General features: G+C 44.1%; 2 protein-coding genes across 2 annotated transcripts in view; one reads left to right on the top strand and one right to left on the bottom strand.

Moving 5' to 3' along the window:
• Window positions 1–12,882, top strand: part of gucy2f (guanylate cyclase 2F, retinal) — a gene marked incomplete at both ends in the record, with an annotated part of 12,927 nt that extends 45 nt beyond the window's left edge. The window contains 18 exons of the mRNA XM_083637937.1: window positions 1–697; window positions 1,388–1,689; window positions 2,456–2,810; window positions 2,951–3,035; window positions 4,551–4,647; window positions 5,121–5,237; window positions 5,351–5,431; window positions 5,921–6,097; window positions 6,709–6,865; window positions 7,186–7,335; window positions 8,401–8,549; window positions 9,201–9,364; window positions 9,975–10,167; window positions 10,398–10,572; window positions 10,990–11,088; window positions 11,195–11,289; window positions 11,388–11,473; window positions 12,798–12,882. The exon at window positions 1–697 is cut by the window's left edge and continues 45 nt beyond it. Coding sequence (XP_083494063.1) covers window positions 1–697; window positions 1,388–1,689; window positions 2,456–2,810; window positions 2,951–3,035; window positions 4,551–4,647; window positions 5,121–5,237; window positions 5,351–5,431; window positions 5,921–6,097; window positions 6,709–6,865; window positions 7,186–7,335; window positions 8,401–8,549; window positions 9,201–9,364; window positions 9,975–10,167; window positions 10,398–10,572; window positions 10,990–11,088; window positions 11,195–11,289; window positions 11,388–11,473; window positions 12,798–12,882 — 3,264 coding nt within the window. The remainder of the gene's footprint in view (window positions 698–1,387; window positions 1,690–2,455; window positions 2,811–2,950; window positions 3,036–4,550; window positions 4,648–5,120; window positions 5,238–5,350; window positions 5,432–5,920; window positions 6,098–6,708; window positions 6,866–7,185; window positions 7,336–8,400; window positions 8,550–9,200; window positions 9,365–9,974; window positions 10,168–10,397; window positions 10,573–10,989; window positions 11,089–11,194; window positions 11,290–11,387; window positions 11,474–12,797) is intronic.
• Window positions 12,883–15,219: 2,337 nt separating this feature from the next.
• On the bottom strand, window positions 15,220–19,753 carry serpinh1b (serpin peptidase inhibitor, clade H (heat shock protein 47), member 1b). The gene is made up of 8 exons (XM_083637274.1): window positions 19,668–19,753; window positions 18,834–18,871; window positions 17,875–18,027; window positions 17,468–17,660; window positions 17,049–17,319; window positions 16,822–16,920; window positions 16,398–16,630; window positions 15,220–16,170 (listed from the first exon to the last, which is right to left on the bottom strand). The coding sequence occupies exons 3-8, from the start codon at window positions 17,991–17,993 to the stop codon at window positions 15,868–15,870; spliced, it is 1,218 nt and encodes a 405-aa protein (XP_083493400.1). The 5' UTR covers window positions 17,994–18,027; window positions 18,834–18,871; window positions 19,668–19,753; the 3' UTR covers window positions 15,220–15,867.
• Between the last annotated feature and the right edge of the window lie 2,180 nt (window positions 19,754–21,933).

Genomic DNA, 21,933 nt, shown 5'->3' with positions numbered 1-21,933 from the left:
AGCCATCCGTGCCTGCCCATAATCAAAAGTAGACACACTTTTACAACATTGCCATTTTATAACTTTCTGTTATGGGTCGTCTTCGGAGTGTTGACGTTCCCGTGCTGTGTCCGCTGTTTAATATTCAAAGTGGGGGTCCTGGGCCCCTGGAACTGCGACCCCGTCTACTCCAGGGCGCTGCCTGCCGCCGCGGCCCGGCTGGCCGTGGGCAGGATAAACGGAGACCTCGGTCTGGACCTGGGCTTGAACATGGACTTCATCCTCCTCCAGGAGCCGTGCGAGACCTCCAAGGCTCTCACCGCATTTGTTTACTATGAGAAGATGGCGGACGCCTTCGTGGGCCCCGCCAACCCGGGATACTGTAACGCGGCCTCGCTGCTGGCCAAGAACTGGGACAAGGCCCTCCTCTCCTACGGCTGTGTCAACTACGAGCTGGACCGCGTCCTCGGATACCCGACCTTTGCCAGGACGCTGCCGTCTCCCGCTCGAGTGCTGTTCACCGTGTTGAGACACTTCAGGTGGGCCAACGCCGCCGTGGTCTCGTCCAATGAGGATATGTGGATCGATGCCGCGGGTAAAGTGGCCAGTGCCCTGAGGAGCAGGGGCCTCCCCGTTGGCCTGGTTACACCTGTTGGTATCAACGAGACCGAGGTGGAGACAACACTGAGGAGGATCCAGGCTGCAGGAGCCATCAAGGGTGAGTCTGTGCTCATGTTACATTCAGTTGGTTACCATGGTTACCATGCTGTAACGAAAAATAGATAAGATCACAGATATATTGATTCCATAAGAGATAGCAATCTACTCGAAGCAGTCTAAGCTCACTATAAACCCCACGATTGAGGATCACAGACACACCTTAAGTCCCTATATAGGGATATTAATGGCCTAATTATAAGTAGTTTTTCATTAGTGTTTGCAGTGAGGAGATTCGGTGATGGGGAGTTGACTCCTGGAGAATATAGCCCCATGTATTAAGTTATGAAACAGTTGAATCAAATCATGAGTATGTGAAACATCACAGGCGAGCACACTATCTTGTAGACTTGCAAAATAAAAGTCCCAAGTCTTTCTGTTTCCAGCACAGTGCCTCATCCCAGCTGCACACTTCCTCTAATAGGCATCGGCTTATTTCTCAGCCAGCTGACCAGGAGGAAGCCATTTTGTCCTACAGCAGGCTTCAGCCAATGAGAACATGATCACATGTTAGAGGGCAATTTGTCACTTTAGATGCATCTGACTAGTCACAACAATAACTGCAGTAGCCTACATTCCTCCACATGATATGATATCAAAGTGTGTGTGACTGTGACAGTGCACTCCATACACACAGTCCATACATACATACAGCATCAATATTTCCCACAGTTATGTGTCTTTGTTTCAGTCATCATCATGTGCATGCACTCGGTCCTGATTGGAGGGGAGCAGCAGGCGGCCTTTCTCCTCAAAGCACAGGCTATGGGCCTGACCAGGGGGCAGTACGTGTTCCTGCCCTACGATACCCTCCTGTACAGCCTGCCCTACACCAACGTCTCCTACTTCCCCCTGCAAAACAACAGCCGGCTGAGACAGGCCTACGACGCCGTGCTGACCGTCACCGTGGCCTCGGAGCTCACGTCCTTCAACGAGGCTTTGGACGTGGCAAAGAGCACAGGGGAACTGACCCTAGCTGTGGAGCCGCAGCAGGTGAACGTGTTCAGACGGGTCACACACATACTGTGAGAGTTGTGCTTTGTTTGGTCCAGAGTGGCAGCAGGAGTCCACCTGCACTTCCTGGTGCCTGCTTATATTGTGACTGCACTCTGGGATGGGTCCACTTTTTAGCCTTTTGTCATAGGGGGGGGGGGGGGGGGGGCATCTCTCTTGTTTAGTGTCATTGTAAACCATTACTGTATGTCCAAAGAGCATGCAAGATTTTTTACCAGGAAAACGTCCAGCCTCCTCCGCTACATGAAGTTTGTTTTCAAATGAGTTGAAAAGCACCCTTTGTATATTGTATATTGTGCATTATGTAATGGGTATTGGTATATAGGCTATGCATTGGTATATTGGTATCGGTACAGTATATGAATAGCTAAAAACAAGAATTGAGTTTTCGGTTGCCTTTTATCATCCCTGCTCCAATCCACATGTAGGCTACACAGAATTTATTCGAGAAATCCCCTTTTTCTGCTCACACTGAGATCTAACACATCATATACTCAGTATCATGATGTCTCCTTATCAATCAGTGAGGTGTCCATATCACTCCAACACCTTGAAACATTTGACTTCTTATCATTGCTTTAAATTTTAGAAATGACTGTTTAGAGCAGAACACTAAGGTAGAATATACAATATACTCATAATATGGGCTAATAATATAGGCTACTTATGATAGCCTATCATGCCTCCCCAGTCCCTCATCCCTCTTCACACTGTCTCATGTGCCCCTGCTCCCTTTACCCTGCAGGTGAACCCTCTGTTCGGAACCATCTACAACAGCATATACCTGATGGCCAAGTCCATTGACAATGCCAGGAAAGCCGGCATGCGGCTGTCAGGCTCCAACGTGGCCTACTTTACAAGGAACATCACCTTCGACGGCTTCAACCAGAAGATCAGGGTGGACGCTGGGGGGGAAGGTGACACCACCTATGTCATCCTGGACTCTGACAGCAGGGGGAGCCAGCTGTACCAGGTCTACGTTGTGGATCTGACCTCAGAAATGCTTCTCTTTGCTGGGAGGTCCGTTAATTTCCCAGGGGGAAGTGCTCCGGCTTCAGACTCCAGCTGCTGGTTCGACCCCGACACTATCTGCAGTGGAGGTAACACACCTGGATTTGGCGTCTGTATGTCTTTGCATGTTTGCTTGGATGGGTTTGACAGATGGTGCTTGTCATATCTCTTGGTATTCATCCACAATCTGCATGTCCCGCCGTCTCATGTGTGCTGTTGTCACCCCCAGGTGTGGAGATCACCACTGTCATCGTGGTTTTCGTTGTCATCTTCACTCTGGCTCTAGGAGGGCTCGGTCTATCTCTTTATATAAGGTACAGACTGTGGATATTAGTCTTGCCAGACTATCTCTGTAGAAACAGGGTGAATTTGGAGATGAAGCATGGTGTTTGTTTCCCATCTCCACCTTACTCCACCTAACATAAGTAGAGATTTGATTTGATATTTTTGAACAAGCCTTCATTCAATCCAAGTTGGTGTGACTCCTACAGTAGGCCTAGTGGAGGGATGAACACTTGAGAAGAGGAATGTTCCCTAAACTTAACCCTTAGTTAGCACAGAGGTCATCTATGGAGTAAAGATAATGGGAGACTTCTACCTTTATTTATACAGGGGGAGTCTCACTGAGAGCAATGCTCTCTTCTTCAGGAGCGCCCTGTTCACATTTACACACACATTCACACCTGGAAGCTGACCAACCAGTCTGATCTGCTGGCCACTGAGCAGCTCCACTGGAGCAGTTGGGGTTAAGGGCCTTGCTCAAGGGCACCTCAGTGCCAGTAATGCCAGTAGTGCCAGTAATGAGGGAGGGGCAAGCACTGCCTTTTTCACTTTCCCCACTCAGATTTATCCTGCCAGTCCCAGGCATTGAACCGATGACCTTTGATAAAGGGAGGAAAGATGATCCTCTTGGGAAGATGCTTTGAGTGGATGGCTGAGGATTTTCAAAGGCATGTCCTATTGATCACTAACCAAGGCTCCTCTGAACGCTTAAAAAAAAGAGTTGAGTTCTTGAAAAAGAGATGGGGCCTCCCTGTTGTTGACAATGGCAACTACTGAAAGTGAGAAGGGGTTGAAATAATGTATCTCAAAATATTTTTGAACACATTCTAAATCCCCATTCACTCGCCCTAGTCTTAATATCTTAAAGTAACAGTTCACTCAAAAATTACAATTCTGTCATCTACTCACCTCTCACTGTGCCGCCAGCACAACTCGAGAGCAAAGCAGTCGCCATTGACTTCAGTACAGCACAACTGAAGTCAGTGGGGACTGGTTTTCTTTCAAGTCATTCTGGCAACCTCCCTGTGTGTTATATGGACAAAATTCACCTGTGTTTCAACTGGCATGAGAGTGAGTAGATGAGGACAGCATTTTCATTTGTGGGTTAACTGTTCCTTTAAAGCCCGTGGCACACCAATCAAACATTCTCCATACAGACAAACACTGATGTTTGTTTGGTGGGCCATGGCTGTCTGTCCTCGTTTGGAGATGTTTGGAGATGATTCAACATGTTCCATCCTTGTTTGTCTGTGTTTGCCCATGGCACACCAAGCAAACATTCTCCAACAACTAGCAACATTTTTGTTTTGCAGTTGTTGGAGAATGTTTGATTGGTGTGCCATGGCGCCTAGACTCAATTATCTTACATCCACCTACCATCTTGCCAATACCAGATTCTAACAGGAGGCAGCAATAGATTCTCACACTCTTTGCTCGGTTGATTATCTTTGCTCCAAGGATTATCTTTCTGTTAACTAGGATAGTTTTGGGAAACCCGCTGCCATTGGATTGTAGTGATCTCTTCTGAACAACAATCTCGTTGGCAGGAGGAGAATCCAGCAAATCCAGCTGGTCAAGGGCCCCAATCGGATCCTCCTGACCTTAGAGGATCTCACTTTCATCAACCCCCAACTCAGCAAAAAGGTAAGATACTCCTCTACCATCCAGTCATGGACTTAACATACAGTTGTTGGTCTCTAATTGGTATTCAACTTTAGCACCTTAATGATATTGTCTGTAGATGTTCTTTTTTTGTATCCAAATCCATTGGGAATTGACATTATTCAGAGGGTTGAAATGATGTCATAGCTTATACATGTAAATTAAATCCAGGGCCAACATGCTAAACAACATCAATTAAAAGTGAGAGCGAGAGAGACTTCTTGCACATTTTTCCAAATGGAATGTTTCAACATGCAACTTAATTCTTACAAATGTACAAATGTATTTCAATTATTATGCCCATTAAGGGGGAGGGGGGTGCGTGGGGGGGATACCAATTTATTTGACAACATCGTGGGTGTATTCACATATTGGGTGTATTCATGTTTTATAAAGCTTGATAGAGATCTGCAGGTATAAATGTAGACTATATCCAATTGTTTGATGTCCCACAGAAAATAACTTCAGAGGATGTGAACCAGTCTAAGAGTGTGATAGAGGAGAAGAGTATAGGATCTGTGGCCAGCTTTCACACAGCAACTCAAGAAACCACCAACATAGCTGTGTACGAGGTAGGCTACATTTACCTGTGTAAGTATCACTGATGAAAACTGTGAAGGACAATAATGACATGAAAATGTTTGGTGGTGATTTCGCCATCTTAATGATGATGATGTTCTTGTAGGGTGACTGGGTGTGGCTGAAGAAATTTGAGGAGGGGCACTTCAAGGAGGTGAAGCAGAGCACCACCAAGATTTTCACAAAGGTAAACACTTCTTGACTCCTGACAAAACCTCTACTGTATTATCTCCTATCTGGACTAGGGATGCGCACCAATATGAAAATTTTGGCGGATACCGATATTAACATTGCTGTTATGGCCGATAACTGATATTTACCTATGTCAATATGATCTGTATTAAAGAAAAACAAGTTTTCATGGTACTGTAATCAAATATTGTACATGCTGAAAATGTAAACACTGTGAATTTGAAAAAACAAAACAAAACATTTGGCCCGTAGATTTACTGCATTGTTTCCTCTTAATGTGAACATTTTGGACGATACCGATATATATATTTTAAAAATTACTAACATCGGCCAATACTGATATGATTGCCGATACATCGTGCATCCCTAATCTGGACCACCTTTTCATATTCCTCATTATATTAGCAGTAGTTATACAGCAGGCATCTGTAAATCTCACCTTTCCCTCTGTCCCTGCAACCGGCCTATCGATCTGCTTTCCCAGATGAGAGACCTGAGAAACGAGAACGTCAACCCGTTCCTGGGTTTCTTCTCGGACTGCCTGATGTTCGCGGTGGTGACGGAGCATTGCTCCCGGGGCAGTCTGCAGGACCTGCTGAGGAACGAGGACGTTAAGTTAGACTGGATGTTCAAGTCCTCGCTTCTGCTTGACCTCATTAAGGTGACCTGAGGGAACACCAGGATGATGAAAGAGTGCAGGCTTTGCTACTTGCTACACTTACTTTACTTTGCGTGCGTGTGTGTCTGTGTGTGTGTTTTTTTTTTTTTTAACGATTTTAAAAACGTGTGTGTGTGTGTGTGTGTGTGTGTGTGTGTGTGTGTGTGTGTGTGTGTGTGTGTGTGTGTGTGTGTGTGCGTGCGTGCGTGCATGCGTGCGTGTGTGTGTGTGTGTGTGTGTGTGTGTGTTTACTTCAGCCACAATTGGGGACACGCACCAGATGATTGGGGACGGCTTGTGCAATTGGGGACGAAAGCTGTGTCCCCAATTGGTTAAAAGCTGAATTTTGGGGCAGTGCAGGTAGGGTTAGGTTAAGGTTAGGAAAAGGGTCAGGTTTAGGCAAGTATGGTTATGGTTATAGGGTTAGGCCCTAACCCTAACCGTTAGGGTAAGACTCCAGGAAAGGAATGCAGGTCTATGTAAATATATATCTAATGTATATCTAATCTATATCTATACTAACAGAAATATCCAACAGTGTCTATCGTGACCCAAAGAAAGTCTGATATTTATTCATGAACAACAAAATTGTCTACGTGTTATTGTCCTGCCAGGGTATGAAATACCTCCACCACAGAGAATTCCCCCATGGCAGACTTAAGTCTCGTAACTGTGTGGTGGACGGGCGTTTCGTCCTGAAGATTACGGACTACGGCTTCAATGAGCTGCTGGAGTCTCAGAAAGCTCCCAGAGAAGAACCACCACCTGAAGGTAATCTGCATGGCCCATGTCTGAACCAAGGCAGGGGCTCATTCCAAAATGTTATTATACATTTTGTGGGGGAAGAGCTGTGCTGGTGCCCATTGCACATTCGTGTTTCTAGCTTTCCCCCTAACCTCTTCCCCCTGAAGGGCTGTATGTGAAGGGCTGTGTGTGAAGTGTGTGTCAAGCTTTTATTGTGAAGGGCTGTGTGAAGTGTGTGTTGGACCTTTATTGTGAAGGGCTGTGTGAAGTGTGTGTCGGACCTTTATTGTGAAGAAGATTCATACACTATTAGCTTTGGGAAAAAATCCACACCTTCTTCCACTCAGATCTGTACTGGACGGCACCAGAGTTCCTGCGGGACCCGGAAAGCTCACGTAAAGGGACCTACAAGGGAGATGTGTACAGCTTCTCCATCATACTGCAAGAGGTGGTGGTCAGAGGGCCGCCCTACTGCATGCTGGGTCTGCCTCCGGAGGGTATGTACAGTAGGGGTCAACAATGAGCAGATACACAAAATAATGAATAAGACAAAAATGTCTGAAGAAGAGCAGTAGTAGCTCAAGACATCACATGTGGGTTATCTAAATTAAATGAGCTATAGTGTGCAGACTTTATTCTTTCTTTTATGTCATCTTCTATCGTTCCAGCACCTGTCTTGAAGGTTCTTTTGGATGTGTGCATCAAAAGACTTCACAGTTTTTAGATGCTATATACACCAAATGTACAAAATATTACACTGATGCACTGATGGGGTGAATCCAAGTAAACATCATTATTCCTTATTTCCCTTGTTACTGTAGAGACCAATCACAAAGAAGGAGATGTAGATAAATGAGTCCTAAAACCACAGAAATGTGTTTGTCTCAAAGTTAATGGTCCTTTTTGAATGGGTTTTTGGAAAGATGCCTGAAATAAGGTCTGTGGTTAACAAAAGTTTATGATACTTACACGTTTTGTTCGGCAAGATAATCTTCACAAAGGAACACACACCAAATTTAAGCGTTTTCTGGCTATCACAATTTCTGGCGATCGCATTTATGCTCCAAAAGTTATGATTGTGAATATTACACAAGATTACACAAAGTGCTAAGTGTCAAACTTTTGCTTGCAACAAGATTTATTTCCTGCAATAATCCAACATCTAATGGGAAAATCCCATTCGCTTTTCATCGAGGGAACCCAGGGGGCGATGCCAACTTCCAGGTTGGCCTACAAAAGTACATCATCCCTGCAGCACTCTGCAAAGTGGATTGGGCTGCCTGCAACTCAACTTAAGGAAGATGTCACTAACATTCAATGTATTTGCCATGCACCGCTTCCCAAGATGCCATCCAGTTTTATGCACTACAAACACACAGTGCTGTATCAACCTTCCTCTTCGTCCCCCTTCCTCTCTTTGTGTTTGGGGGTCATAAAAATGAGTGTTTCCATCTTTGCCAGGTGACTGAGTTCGAACCCAACACCGAGTGAGAACACTGACACATATTATAATGTTATACACACGATGAACCTCATGCCCTGTGCCCCCATCCCCTCACCAGAGATCATCCGTAAGGTGAAGAAGCCTCCTCCTATGTGCCGCCCCACCGTGGCTCCAGACCAGGCTCCCCTGCAATGCATCCAGCTGATGAAGCTGTGCTGGTGCGAGCAGCCTGACCGCAGGCCAGCTTTCGATGAGATCTTCGACCAGGTGAGTTTTGGAAGTGTGCGTTTAGCTTTGTGGTTTTGAATCTATCTACCATAATTTAAATACATGTTTAGATGCTTGAGTGAGGGGGCTTCTAGTGTGTCAAATTATTATGTGAAAGTTTGATTACTGGTGTGGTGCCCTCTTAGCCAGGGCTTACTTAGAATATAGAGGTCGATCTTAATGTCATATCTGGTTTCCTCTGCATTACTGTTTGTGCCTCCTCAGCATCTTTTCAGGCTAAGTATCATTATTCCTAGCTTTATGGACTATACACTGGCTTTTTGTCAAATAAGTTATTTTATCAACTTTTGAAACAGTAATTCTTTTATCAAACTTATTTTTTCTCCAATTTCACCATTATCTTTTTGTGGACAGTATTTTTTTTATAAATTGCAGCATTTTTGTAATGCTACAGTTGCTGTTAATACGTTAACACTCTATGTCAAGTGGACTGTATGTTGTAGTTTACTACTGTATCACAGTACCACCACAAAAAAATCTCTTCCATATGCCCTGAAGTTCACTGATACAGGCCAAAATGCGGCCAATCCCCTTGTTACAGTAAGGAAAGTGGAGACTCCTCCTCCAAAGTAAAGTCCCTTTTGGTACAATTGATTGTACCCCCAAACCCCCCCCCCCTCCCCAAACTAGTTCAAGATAATCAACAAGGGGAAGAAGACCAACATCATTGACTCCATGCTGAGGATGCTGGAGCAGTACAGCTCCAACCTGGAGAGCCTGATCAGAGAGAGAACAGAGGAGCTGGAGGTGGAGAAGCAGAGGACCGAGAAACTACTGTCCCAGATGCTCCCACCGTGAGTTAGCACACGCACGCACGCACGCATGCACACACGCACGCACGCACGCACGCACACACACACACACACACACACACACACACACACACACACACTGAATGGAACATTTGATTGTCTCCAGTGATTTAGTGGACAAGAAAACAAAGCGTTTATCAACAAATGTTAAGTAATGCATTTACTAACATGAATTAACATAAATAACAACATTAACTACAATTAATAATGTGAAATGCACATCAACAACTGCATGAATGTTGTTCTACATGTTTGTTAATAATGTTAACTAATGTGTTTACTACTATGATTTAAGCATGAGCAGTGACATTACTTTAACATGGCATAAATAAAGTGATTAAATCACAACAAGGGACTTGTTGGTATTTTCCAGAAGAGATACAACATTAACGGGGGGGGAGGAGGAGTTTTAGTAAAATTGTGATTTATTTTCTTTAAAAATGTATATATCTTGTACTTGTTACTGTAATCCACGCTTTGAATTTGGATCGTAACGATATAGCCTACAGTTGATTGGCTTGGAAAAGTGGTGGGTTTGCCCTCCACTCGGTTCATCCTCTCCTCATCACTATTCTGCTCCCCTGGCCTGCAGCTCTGTGGCGGAGGCTCTGAAGACCGGAGCCTCAGTGGAGCCGGAGTACTTTGACCAGGTGACCCTCTACTTCAGTGACATCGTGGGCTTCACCACCATCTCCTCGCTCAGCGATCCCATCGAGGTGGTCGACCTTCTCAACGACCTCTACACCCTGTTTGACGCCGTGCTCGCCAACCACGACGTTTACAAGGTCTCATGCATCCATTTTCTACCAGTTTGCTGGTTCATCAATCAGTGCTGATCTCTGGCTCCTCCCGCATGCCTCGTTCTTGCGGTTTTAGTCAACTGATACTTTTGTTGCTCGATCAGTTGATTTAATGGCATCGCACATGGAAGCATCTCTCTGAGATTATAACAATATACAGGCATTAAGAGATGTGATTATCTGCTGGTGCACTTAAATATCTTCATGTTCTGTAGGTGGAGACCATTGGCGATGCTTACATGGTGGCATCAGGTCTGCCCAAGAGAAACGGCAACAAGCACGCTGGTGAGATCGCCATCATGTCCCTGAACATCCTCAGCTCAGTGGGAACCTTCCATATGCGCCACATGCCCGACGTGCCCGTCAGGATACGCATAGGAATCCACTCAGGTGAGCTCCCAGAGAACCTCATCCACCCTGTTTATATCATTCACCTTGTGCTCCAGTGAAGCAGCAGGTACTTGTGGAGGAAGCTTAGCAACTTTCTCCCCCATATTCAGTGTGGTTACAATCGGCAATCGATTACAATTCCGCCAGATTTCTGAGCAGGTGTAATCTACAGAAACGGAAAGAAAACTAGAAACTCTCGGCCCTTCTCCTTTTTGCCACTATCCCCTGGACGCTTTTATTTTGCATTGTGCCATTGAAGGTTCTAAACACTTAAGTGTTTTCTTAATAGGTCAAAGAGTGTTTAAGTGTGTTGTGACAGATGAAGAATGGAAAGAGAGGGATATGTGATCAGTTCCCTGATTTTAGAATTGTTATTGCAGGTGATGACTTCATGTTGTTGTCTGTGTGTACCTGCAGGGTCCTGTGTAGCTGGGGTGGTGGGTCTGACCATGCCTCGGTACTGCCTTTTTGGGGACACCGTCAACACTGCGTCCCGTATGGAATCCACTGGGCTGCGTGAGTACCTCATATATAATACACCCCCTGCCGTGTTTGGTTGGATTGTTTTCTGTTCTGTTTTGTTCTAATGTCTTCTCTTCTCTGTTCCCCCCCCCCCCCCCAGCTTATAGAATCCACGTGAATTTGAGCACTGTGAAAATCCTTCATTCTCTCGATGAGGGTTATAAAATAGATGTCAGGGGCATGACGGAGCTGAAGGTCAGGTTACAACATTGTCTTACCTCAGTCTTTGGAAATAGATTACATTCATTGTATATGGAATGAATGAGGGGTGGTTGTTGTTGTGTTTCCCCCAGGGTAAAGGCATTGAAGAGACATACTGGCTGGTTGGGAAAACAGACTTCACAAAGCCTTTGCCAAAACCTCCAGAGATCAAACCGGGGTAAGACTTTACACTGTTACTTACAATAAAGTTGTGATTCATTAAATAACCAACACTAACAGCACATTGTTTCCTGTAGTGGTTTTAATATAACAAACTAGTTGAAGTGAAAATCTCCCTTATGTAACCCAGTGGTGTCAGATATGCATTGATCCAGCCCGTGCTCACTCTGACGGCATCAAATACTGCTGCTCTGTCACGCACCTTGTGCATCGGATGTTAACGTGCATGGTGGTACCTTGGTTTCTTGGAAATCAGGCAGAGGATTCAGAGACACAAGAGGCTGGATCAAGGCTGGAGGCCGGGGTTTCTGGCTAGCCTCTACTGTGGGATCGGAGGCTGCAGCTGTCTAGTGTGGGGAGGGGGTTGCATCCCCTTCCCCCTTAGCGCTAGCCCCTTCCCCCTGGGGCCCGGCCCCTTCCCCTGGAGCCTCCAACATCCAGCCACACTCACCAACCAGCCACACCATATCCAAACCCCAACCCCAACCAAGTGGGTACCACCAAACCCCCCTCACCCCCCCTGTGCATCACCCCAACCCCAAGGCATCACTGTCCCCAACCCCCCTCATTGTCGTGTGCCTCACCCCCAACTGTGTGCAAGTATGACGCACAAGGGTACCGTGCGCGTTAACATCTGATGCACAAGGCGCGTGTCGAAGCGGCGGTATTTGACACCCTCAGAGTTGATTGATCAGGATTATACATTTGAGTGATTTGATCATAATGTGACTGACGCCTGCCATTAAACTGTCACTATATGAACGTTACTTCAGGGAAGACAATCACGGACTGAACCCTGAGGCTGTAGCTGAGTACAGGAGAAAGAAAGCAGAGAAAAAGGCTTGACCTTTGTCCAAACATAGGAGGTATTAGAGACTTGCATGCCAGCTGCTGTTGTGGTGGAGAGGTAGCTGTGGCTGTCAGTCCGCTGTGGCTTGTGTTGTGCTTTTGTGGCTTTTATTGTGGATGTGAACCTTGATTCTGATTGCCTCCCTTGATCTGCTGCTGCTCTCATTAATCTCATTAATCTCATTAATCTCTCACTGTCTACCTCTTTCTAAGCAGATTGGGAAAAGCCCTCTTCCTTCAGTTCATTCACTTTCAGAATGAACTCTCCTAGTTTTTTACTGTTTTTGTGGCAGCATTTGTTATTGTTTTTTGCACGCATTATGGTACTGTATGCTTTTGTCATTTTTGTCCCCATGTCTGTGTTTGGTTGGCCGTGTCTGCTTCAGTGTTATGCTTGAAAAACATGATAATCAAAGAAACGCCTCTGTATGTGTCATATGCAGAGCCCTGACTCCACTCTCCGTCTTTACTAGGGACAACTGGCAGGAGATGGTGACAGAGGAGATAAAGACCCTTTTCCGCAAGGCCAACAGGCCGGTGGACAAACCCAAGATCTGAGTAGGAGGAGGAGGCTAGACGTTAAAGACACCAAACCAGAGGAGAGGAAGCACGATCGTATGGTGGACACGTCCACAGAGAGAGAGAGAGGTGGGACAAGCAGAAGAGCCAGGCAGAGGACAGAGAGCGCAACCCGCTCCTCTCACTGTGGCTCAATGCAGACCTCTTTAATAGGATTTGCCGGTCGTCTGGCTAATCTGCTGCCAGCCAGCGCAGCAGAACGAGACAGCGTTAATTAAATGAGGGTTGTCGTGTTGTCATTACCTGCCTATGTACCTCCTGACGGTACCACACAAGGATGGTGAAGAATGCACTCATTCACTCCTCTCTGCACCCATTGGCCACTGAGTGGACTCCTCTCTGCATCCATTGACCACTGAGTGGTCACCTATATTCTAGGGCAACCAGAGGTCCACCTGTCGGAATGCCCTTTTAGTTTTGAAGTTCAAAATGGAAATATAATTTTTCTGGTATTATTGTGTTGTCGGTTTGTCATCAAAGCGCACACGGTTTCCCCCTTGGACAGGATAGGGCTGTGGGAAGGAAGGTCAGACTGTTAGTTGGCTATAATATACTCTTATAATACTGTAAGATTAGCCCTCCAAAGTGTGGAGCAAAGGCTGCTATTGTACTGTTATATGTATATAACCATCACAAAGAGAGATACGCCACTATATTTGTAATTGTAAAAATAGTGAGAGGGCTTTTGTAAGAGAGAGAGGGGGGGGGGATTGATTTGTTAAACACTCAAGCTTGGGCAACAATTGACACCTTTTGCTCTTTAGCTTCATAGTCACTGGAATTATAATGTGCTTTAGCAACAACACGTGTCACTGTTTTCAATGCACTCATGCTCATTGCCACATGTCAGATTGAGCAGGGGAGGCTGGGGTCATATGGAACAGGATGTCATTACTGTATATATAAGTGAGTGAGGTAATGTAGATACAAAGAGTCCCACTGGTTGTGTTGTAACATTCCACATTATATAAAATAATAATAACAGTGTGTGGCAAGTGCAGTCAAAGTTCCAGCACACAGACACACATGCGTCTCAGAGCTGTGATGCTTCTCAAGTGCGCCATCTCTTGTTCAGATGAAGAAGTTACTTGAATAGAGCTGAATGGATTTTATTGGAAGAGTGCTGAGTAATGTTGGACTACTTCTAAAACAGGGGGGATGGCTTCACTGCATTTCATTTCAGAATGTGAAATATTGTTCCCCGGCTGAAAAAAAGAGCAGAAACTTTAAAGGAATTTAGGTCCTTTCTTAACATTTATTGTTTTTTCAAACAGGCAATCTGTTCTGAAGACAATCCCTTCATATGATCTCAGTAGTCTATAGAAGCACTTGTACTCATGCTTGGTGTACAAAATAATGAACAGAAAAGTCATTTGGAAACATCTAGCCTACATTATTTTTCCAGATTAATTTATTGTTGTTCCTATTTGTCATGTATGTTATTATTACTGAGGTGTAAAGTGACTCAGATTCTATGTAAATACAGCATTATGAAGTAATAAACCCTTAATTTGTAACACCCTTGTCATTTGACCTTCCTCATAGTGTATCCTTTACAGGTTGAAACCTGTAGATGGTGCCAAAATAATCTCCCAGAAATCATTAATGTAACAGTAATCATTAATTGTATTCATTTCCCATGCAGGAAACACATCGTTTTTAGGAAAGAGATTAAAGATTATGCAGTGTTGTTGCATTCCTTTATATCAGTTTGATAAGCCTAGTACCTAGAAAAATAGCCTAGAAAATATACTATGATGCTGCTGTACTGTATATAAAGTTTTCACATAATTCTCAATGAAATACCTTTTGATTCTTTTGTTAACGTAATATTGATTTTAAAGCTATATTATTTTTATTCCCAGCTTTTGCTGAGCTGGAGTAGGAGATTCAGTTCCCACCCTCACCATGAGGACCCTGCACTCCAAGATCTGCCACTCCTCTCTTTGGGACGTCCCAACTGAGCTCCCACTGACTTTATGATTTGAAAGACTAGAGGGGGTTGGGGAAGTCTGTCATGGAATGTTGTGGATACTATGTGCCTGTTGCAGACTGGTGCTATTTTCCCTCGGGAGGAAAAAAGGACCCATCGTCGTTGAATCCCTGCATTCCAGACCTGGGAGGATTGTTTGACCTCCAGCCAACTGGAAAGATTGTTATCCTTTTCCTCTGAGATGTTCACTTTGTAGTGAGCCTAGTAACACACAATCCACTGATACATTCTCTATTCTATTGTGTCCAAGTGTGTTTGGACGCTATTCAGAAACCGTTTGCATGAAAGAAGTCGAACACACACAGATCCATTTGATTGTTTTTATTGAAAAAGTGACACATTATCGCATAATAACACCATTCCAACAGAGTTCTTGTGGGAAAAATACAAATAACAGCAATATTATGGCTGGCAGGTGAGCATATTTTAATCACCTGTCATTTGTCACCTTTGACCTTTCCACTTCAAGCTCAGCTGCAGAGGAACAATTCAGTGCAGATGGGGGGCAAACAAAACAGAGTGGCGTGAGGGAGCGAGTGAGACGTAAAACAATTAAGCTTGTGCAAAGATATTTTTTCTCGCTTTAAACGTTAAAGATAATACAAGAAAACACACATGGGTCCTAACCTAATACCAGAAAATACCAGTGGGGGGGAGGGGGAGAGAAATCATACTTACTATAAGCATGCTGTCTGCTGTGCCAACTGTCATTTGTTTATGAATCTCAACTAAGGCACATACTGGTGTCTTTCTGCGTTATTAAGAGAGCAAACAGCTTTCATTCATACTGATACACTAGTGTGTTCCCTGGACGCTGGGAGGGTTTAACTATTTAAGCTCAAATATTCAGTCCACAGATTGCCTATTGGAATGTGTTCTTGAGGTAACAGTCAGACCAGAACATACAGTATACACACTTTTTCCTGCCATGACTTCACCTGTAACCAAACCACCGATCACAGTTTACAACATTATAGCTCATCGCGCATCTTGTCTCCATTGGGCCGGACCACCCTGCCGATGTAGAGGATGGAGTTGGTCTTGTTGTCCTTCACCAGGAAAATGAAGGGGTGATCTACGTAGAAAAGCTTGGGGTCTCTCAGCTTCTCATTGCCGAAGATGCTGGGATCGAAAGGATTCCCCATCGTGTCCAGCTCCAGGGCCGAGGCATGGAAGATGTTGGAGAGGTACAGGCCCTTCTTTCCGGAGATGTTGGACAGGTCAGCCTTGGCTTTGTCCACAGCCTCAGTCAGGCCGAGTTCAGCCAGATGTTTCTAGAAAGGTTGGAAAAGATGCATAATTACTAAACCACCAAGGGCCTTGTTTGAGTTTTACCTGAAGTGACATTCCATTATTTAAAAAAACATGAAGGACATAGCTTCATATCGTCATATCTTTGGACATAACCCTAACCCGCTGACTTTGACATCAAGAGTGTCGCAAGCACTGAAATGAGGCGGCGTGTCTTCTGTCCTACATGGACCAAATGATCAGCATTTACCTGGAGGTTGTGGCTGACTTCCAGGCTGACTTTGGGGAGGGAGATGGCCACGGCCGTCTCCTTCATCTTGCTGAGCCAGGTGTCCACCTGCGTCCTGGTCAGGAGTTTCTCCAGGCGTCCCAGTGGCTCCAGGTGGTAGGGCATGATGAGGATCATAGAGGCCTGCTTCTGGCCCAGAGGCATGTTCAGCACAAAGAGACGGTTCTCTGTGTCCTCATGGAAGTCATACAGACCTGCAGAGCACAGTCAGAACAGTCAGTAGGCCTATGGTGTTATCTTGTTTGCACTACTTTGAAAAGCTTATTAGATGAAAAGATGATATCTATAGAAGATGACATCTGTAGGAATGACAAGGGAACATTGGTGGTTTACTTGTAAAATTAGACAAATTGAGATCAAGAGTAAGAATGATGGTGACACCCACCTGTGCGATGCATCATAGGAATTCCAATTGTGAATGAGCGGGTAACCAGGAAACCACGGTTGTCCACCATTGTCTCATGGAATTTCTCATCCCAGTGGGCTGTAATGGGCAAATGATGGAAGACTCAGTTACACATCTGTACACATTCAAGACAGTTACAGCCAGTGATGAACAAAGCAATCAGGCTTTTTTTTTTTTTACATTTCTGACATTTATCATCTACTTACGCTTGAAGAACATGGCGTTGACAATCATGGCTCCGTCTACGTTTTGCAGATCCTTGGTGACCTCGGGCAGTTTGCCGCCTGTTGACTTGGCCGCCCACTCGTTGATGGACTTCACCGCTGTCTTCTTATCGCGGAAGTTGACCTTCAGGTGGTCGTAGTTGTAGTGCTGCTTGCTGCTCTTCACAAAGGCATTGGTGAAGTTGACGGAGCTGGGGCCATAGAGGCGGTTGCTGATCATCCAGGTAGTGTTACGTTTTTTAGCATCGCTGACCTGAAAGTGTGGAACAGACTGTGACAATGTGCAACATGTGGAAACTATTGAGAGTCTAGTAGGAGAGTTAGGGTTAAGGTTAGTAAATTGGTACTCTAGGTCAGGGTTGGAAATGCATTCTTTCATAGACTATTCCTGTGGTGGTTACCTCAGACAGCAGCTCGGACAGGCCTGCGTGCAGATGCTCGTCTGTCAGGTTGTCGGCACTGAGGACAGTTTTGACCTGGGAGGCGGTGGAGGCTTTCCCACCCAGAGCCACCATGCCCAGAGAGGAGGCCAGCACCACAGGGGAGATGAGGATGTTGCCTGTGCCTTTCTCCTTCGCCATGTTGTGGTAGAGGCTGACGAAAAATCAGAAGGAGAATGATTTTCTAAGCATTCTAACATGTTGGGGGGAGAAGATTAACAACATTTTGTACAAGCAAAAAAAAACATGCATTTCAAAGAGATTAGCATCAGGATCTCTATGTTGCAATGTCACAGTATTCCATCAGCATAATATCCAGTTCAGTATTCTCACATCACATAATGAATAATGACAGTGACATATCAAACCTGAAAGCGAGGTTGGCGCTGTTCTCGGCCAGCATGGCCGCATGGCTGCTCAGTTTCTTGTCCTCTGCGGAGGCCACAAGGGCCAGCAGACACAGAGCTGCAACGCTAGTCACCCACATCCTGTCTGTCTCCACAAGCAGCAGCGAGAACAGCCTGCAAGAAAGAACAATAGTGACAGATAGTTAAAGATACTTATCCAGTGTTGGTTGTAATGTATGTAATGAGCGTCTCTTAGAACATCTTGTTAGAGTGAAGTTGTGACATGAATATATGTTGTCAGCTATATTAGTTCAATCATTCCTCCATATTTAGAAAAAGAAAATGTCAACACAGCTTGTGATTGGATCGTTGAAGTGGGCAGCAGCAGGACAGGGTTGGCTGAACCCACAGTGAAGCTGAGGAACGTTTTAGGCGACCGAGCGAGGCCCGGCCAGTTGTGCTGCTGCTGCAGCTGAACGCCGCCCACTCAGAGTGAAGCTCTGTGAGGACTTGTGGTTGAAACATGACACCCCTCACTGCTGTAAAAACTCTTCCACGGCTGCATTTTGTCACACTTTTATTAAGCCAAGAGAATCGTTTGGTTAGGTTTTGGAAACAAAAGCTATCACGTTCTTTTTCTCTGTGTTTAGGCTTGGAGTGGCAGACAGTCTTTACTTTGTTAGTTTGTAATGGTTTTGTTACTTTGTAACGGTTACTTTGTTACTTTTATAGCGGTTTGAAGCTGCTCCGAGGCATCCTTCTTCCAAGTGACAGTGTCAGCAGACAGGCGTTCATCACTTGTTCAAACAATGGGCCAAATGCTTAGCCTACTGTAGGCTGTATTTAGTCAGCTACACTGGCATCTCTGAGTCCTCTGCTCTTGTCATCTCATTCTGAATATAGAGACTTTCATGATTTGTTGTCTGTATCTTTATATCAGTATATCTGCAGTATTAGGACTTTGCATCATGTTTGGATACCTTCAAAAGTTTTCATACTGATGTCTGCAGTTTTCATTCTGAAAGACAAGAGGTGCATGTGGTAATCTCCATAGAGCAGGCAGGAAAACATTATTCAGGCTCTTATGGAGACACATGCTTGTATTCAATGTCCACGCTTTCTCCATTTTCCATCCTATCTCCCACTTTTCAGGCTTTAACTTTTCACAGCTAAAACGTTTCATATTAACTGTTTTGCAAGTTACTCATCATGCAGTCACAAGCTGACACGTAGGCTACACTTTCTTCATTGGCTGTGTCTCACCCAGAAAAAAAAACCTTCATCCAATCAGCTATGCCACAGTAGAGCAGCACCCACATTCCAGACCATGGATTTGAACCTCTCACCACTCCCAAAGTGATGAACGGAAAGTTAATAAAGTTAATAAATAAATCCATAAAGCCAGACTATATACACTATACAGTATTTTCGTCGGATTAACTCCCATAACTGCGATTATGATTAGACATGCACAGTAATAGATATGCATGATTTTCTATCGATCAAAAGGAGTGACATGCAACAGGCACAAAGATTTAGCATCATCATGCTTGTATAAGTTTCATGAAAACAGTTCTACTTGAAACTCTTCTAATTTCCTACTTTTTTGCTCTTTTTTTCCATTGAAGACAAATGGTAATATTCTGTTAAATAGACACTACAGTATGCATTTCAAAAGCCTGAGATTTCAAAGTGGCTAAAATGGGAAAATGCTGCACTGTTTCTTTAAACCATGAAAACAAAGCACCCTTTTACACACTGCATTCCTTCATGAAAACAGATCTCTGGACAGTGGATCTCCCCCCGGTCCTTACCTGGCACAGATTCACAGGGTTTCTTCTCTGAGTTTGTGTCCTGGGGAGTAGCCTGTAACTTCCTCCACTCGCCAGCTCTATTTATCCTTCTGCTAGAGAAACTTCTGGAAGTGGGAATGGGAGATTCAGATGAGGTTGTCCGCCTTTCCACTGGAGCTGGGACTTCCCCCTTGATCCATGGGCTGGACTGAGTGGGGTCGGGTGACCTTCACTCCAGAGCACTGTTCCGGGATCAGTTTTACAAGTTTCCCACCAATGATTACAATTACGAAGTGAGATGAACATCTGACTCCTGGTCAGTGCTGGCTGCTGCAGTGCAGATTCAACTCCTCAGCCTCTAGTCTTTAGGTCCTATAGGCTAATGCTGCTTTCTGACTCAATCAGACACTAGTTTCATCATGTCCAAAAAAATGATGGAATATCAAGTGAATGATTCTTATACATGAAATTATGTGGATATATATATATATATACTGTATATATATATATATATATATATATATACACACACACACACACACACACACACACACACACACACACACACACACACACACACACACACACACACACACACACACACACACACACACACACACACACACTCACACACACACACTTTTGCCTTTTAGCAACCCTGCCATAAATTGTCCTGACAGAGATGTTTATAGAAGTCATGAGGGAAACTCTCAAACCCTACCACCTACTGCGATAGTAGCCAAGGAGCAGTCACCCGGATCTAGAAGTATTTAGGAAGGTTTCATAGATGTAGTTAGATAATTAAAAAAAATGTTTTTTTACATGTTATTGCCACACATTGTCAGGCAATTAACATTACAATACAAAATCACCTTGAGATTGGGCTTCACTTCACACTTCACATAAGCTACAGTGCACATTTGAGTTGTTTATTTAAGGGTCCCCATTAGAAGCACACAGATGTAGGCTACCTCTAGTCTTCTGCATGGGGTCTGAAAATAGATGAAATTACACCGTACAGAAGCAGAACACACACATCTACACCTAAAAAAATGCATCTAAACAATAAAGTACAAGAGTCTTAATAGTAGCGTAATTGATGTCCACTTTTTTATATATAAAATAGTAGGCCGTTTTAGTAGCTGAGCAGTCATGTTTCCATCATGTAAAGATGTTTGAATTTCTGCTTGCAGTACAGTAAACACTGAATTCCTCAACACCATTCAGGGTCAAATCCCCCCCCAATAGACATTAGGTGAAAATAGAGAAACTCCAAGAACCAGTCACGCCTCCATCACATTTTTCTACAGCAAGAAATCTGATGTAAGAGTATAACAGACTCCAGAGGGTGGAGCAACATACGTAAATAGAGCCAGTTTGCTATTCGCAGACAGCAGAGCAGACCACACTCAACATCTGGATGTCATTACATAACCTCAGCTGCAGCATCTTAGCTCTTATAGGGTTGCTAAAAGAGGATCTATCAATAAGAAATCCACCTTTGCTTTCAGTTGTCTGCAGTAAAATGCAGTTGATTTCTAATCACATTTGGATTTAAATGATAGTAGGTTATGCATGGTTGACAAAGATGCTAACAATTTTACAAACTGCCGTCAGTAGTTTAGAAAAAGATATTCATTTTATTATTATTATTATTATTATTATTAATAATAATGGTAATAATAATAATAATAATAGTAATAATAATAATAACAATACTAGTAATAATAATAATAATAATAATTGGTGTGACTCTTTGTTATGTTGTAATAGTAGGTTCCCCCCCCAAATAATAGACAACAAAACAGTGGCAAAGAAAATTCTGTTTAACATTATTATGCTCAATTGTTTAGCACTCAGGAAAGAGGTTACGATGAGGTCTTTTATTTGCTGAACAACAGGGGGGTGCTCTCCTCTCTCACCATCTGTGTTAGTTCCCCAAACAAGTTGGCGATCAGGATTTTGACACTCCTTTGCTATATTGGGGGTTATATAAACCCCTCTCTTCCTGCTTATCTCGCCCAGCCAAATCTCTCCGTTAGTTTCCCCTCTCTGATGATGTTTTCCCCAGATGGATCGTAACATTAAGAATGCTAAACGCCCCACATCAGAGAGAACATGACTCAAAGTTTCCAAAGATACATTCCACCCTGAAGAATCTTAACATTTTCATAGGTAGGCCTATAGGCCTAAGTGTGTTAAACCATCTTCTAACTGATTTACTTTGATAGAATAGGTGTCATATTTTCAGATGGTTTTGGAAAGAAACTTTTGTATGTGTGGCTTG

The sequence above is a fragment of the Poromitra crassiceps genome (assembly GCF_964638095.1).
Source record: "Poromitra crassiceps genome assembly, chromosome: 5".
NCBI lineage: Eukaryota > Metazoa > Chordata > Actinopteri > Beryciformes > Melamphaidae > Poromitra > Poromitra crassiceps.
The sequence above is the reverse complement of the archived record's forward strand: the minus strand, read 5'-3'. Positions and strand labels throughout refer to the sequence as shown.

Coding starts and splice junctions, on each gene's coding strand:
- serpinh1b (XM_083637274.1), bottom strand. CDS start 17,993: ATGTGGGTGACTAGCGTTGCAGCTCTGTGTCTGCTGGCCCTTGTGGCC. Junction 16,921..17,048: donor CAACGCCATGTTCTTCAAGC/GTAAGTAGATGA, acceptor TGCCCATTACAG/CCCACTGGGATGAGAAATTC. Junction 16,631..16,821: donor TCCTATGATGCATCGCACAG/GTGGGTGTCACC, acceptor TGTGCTCTGCAG/GTCTGTATGACTTCCATGAG.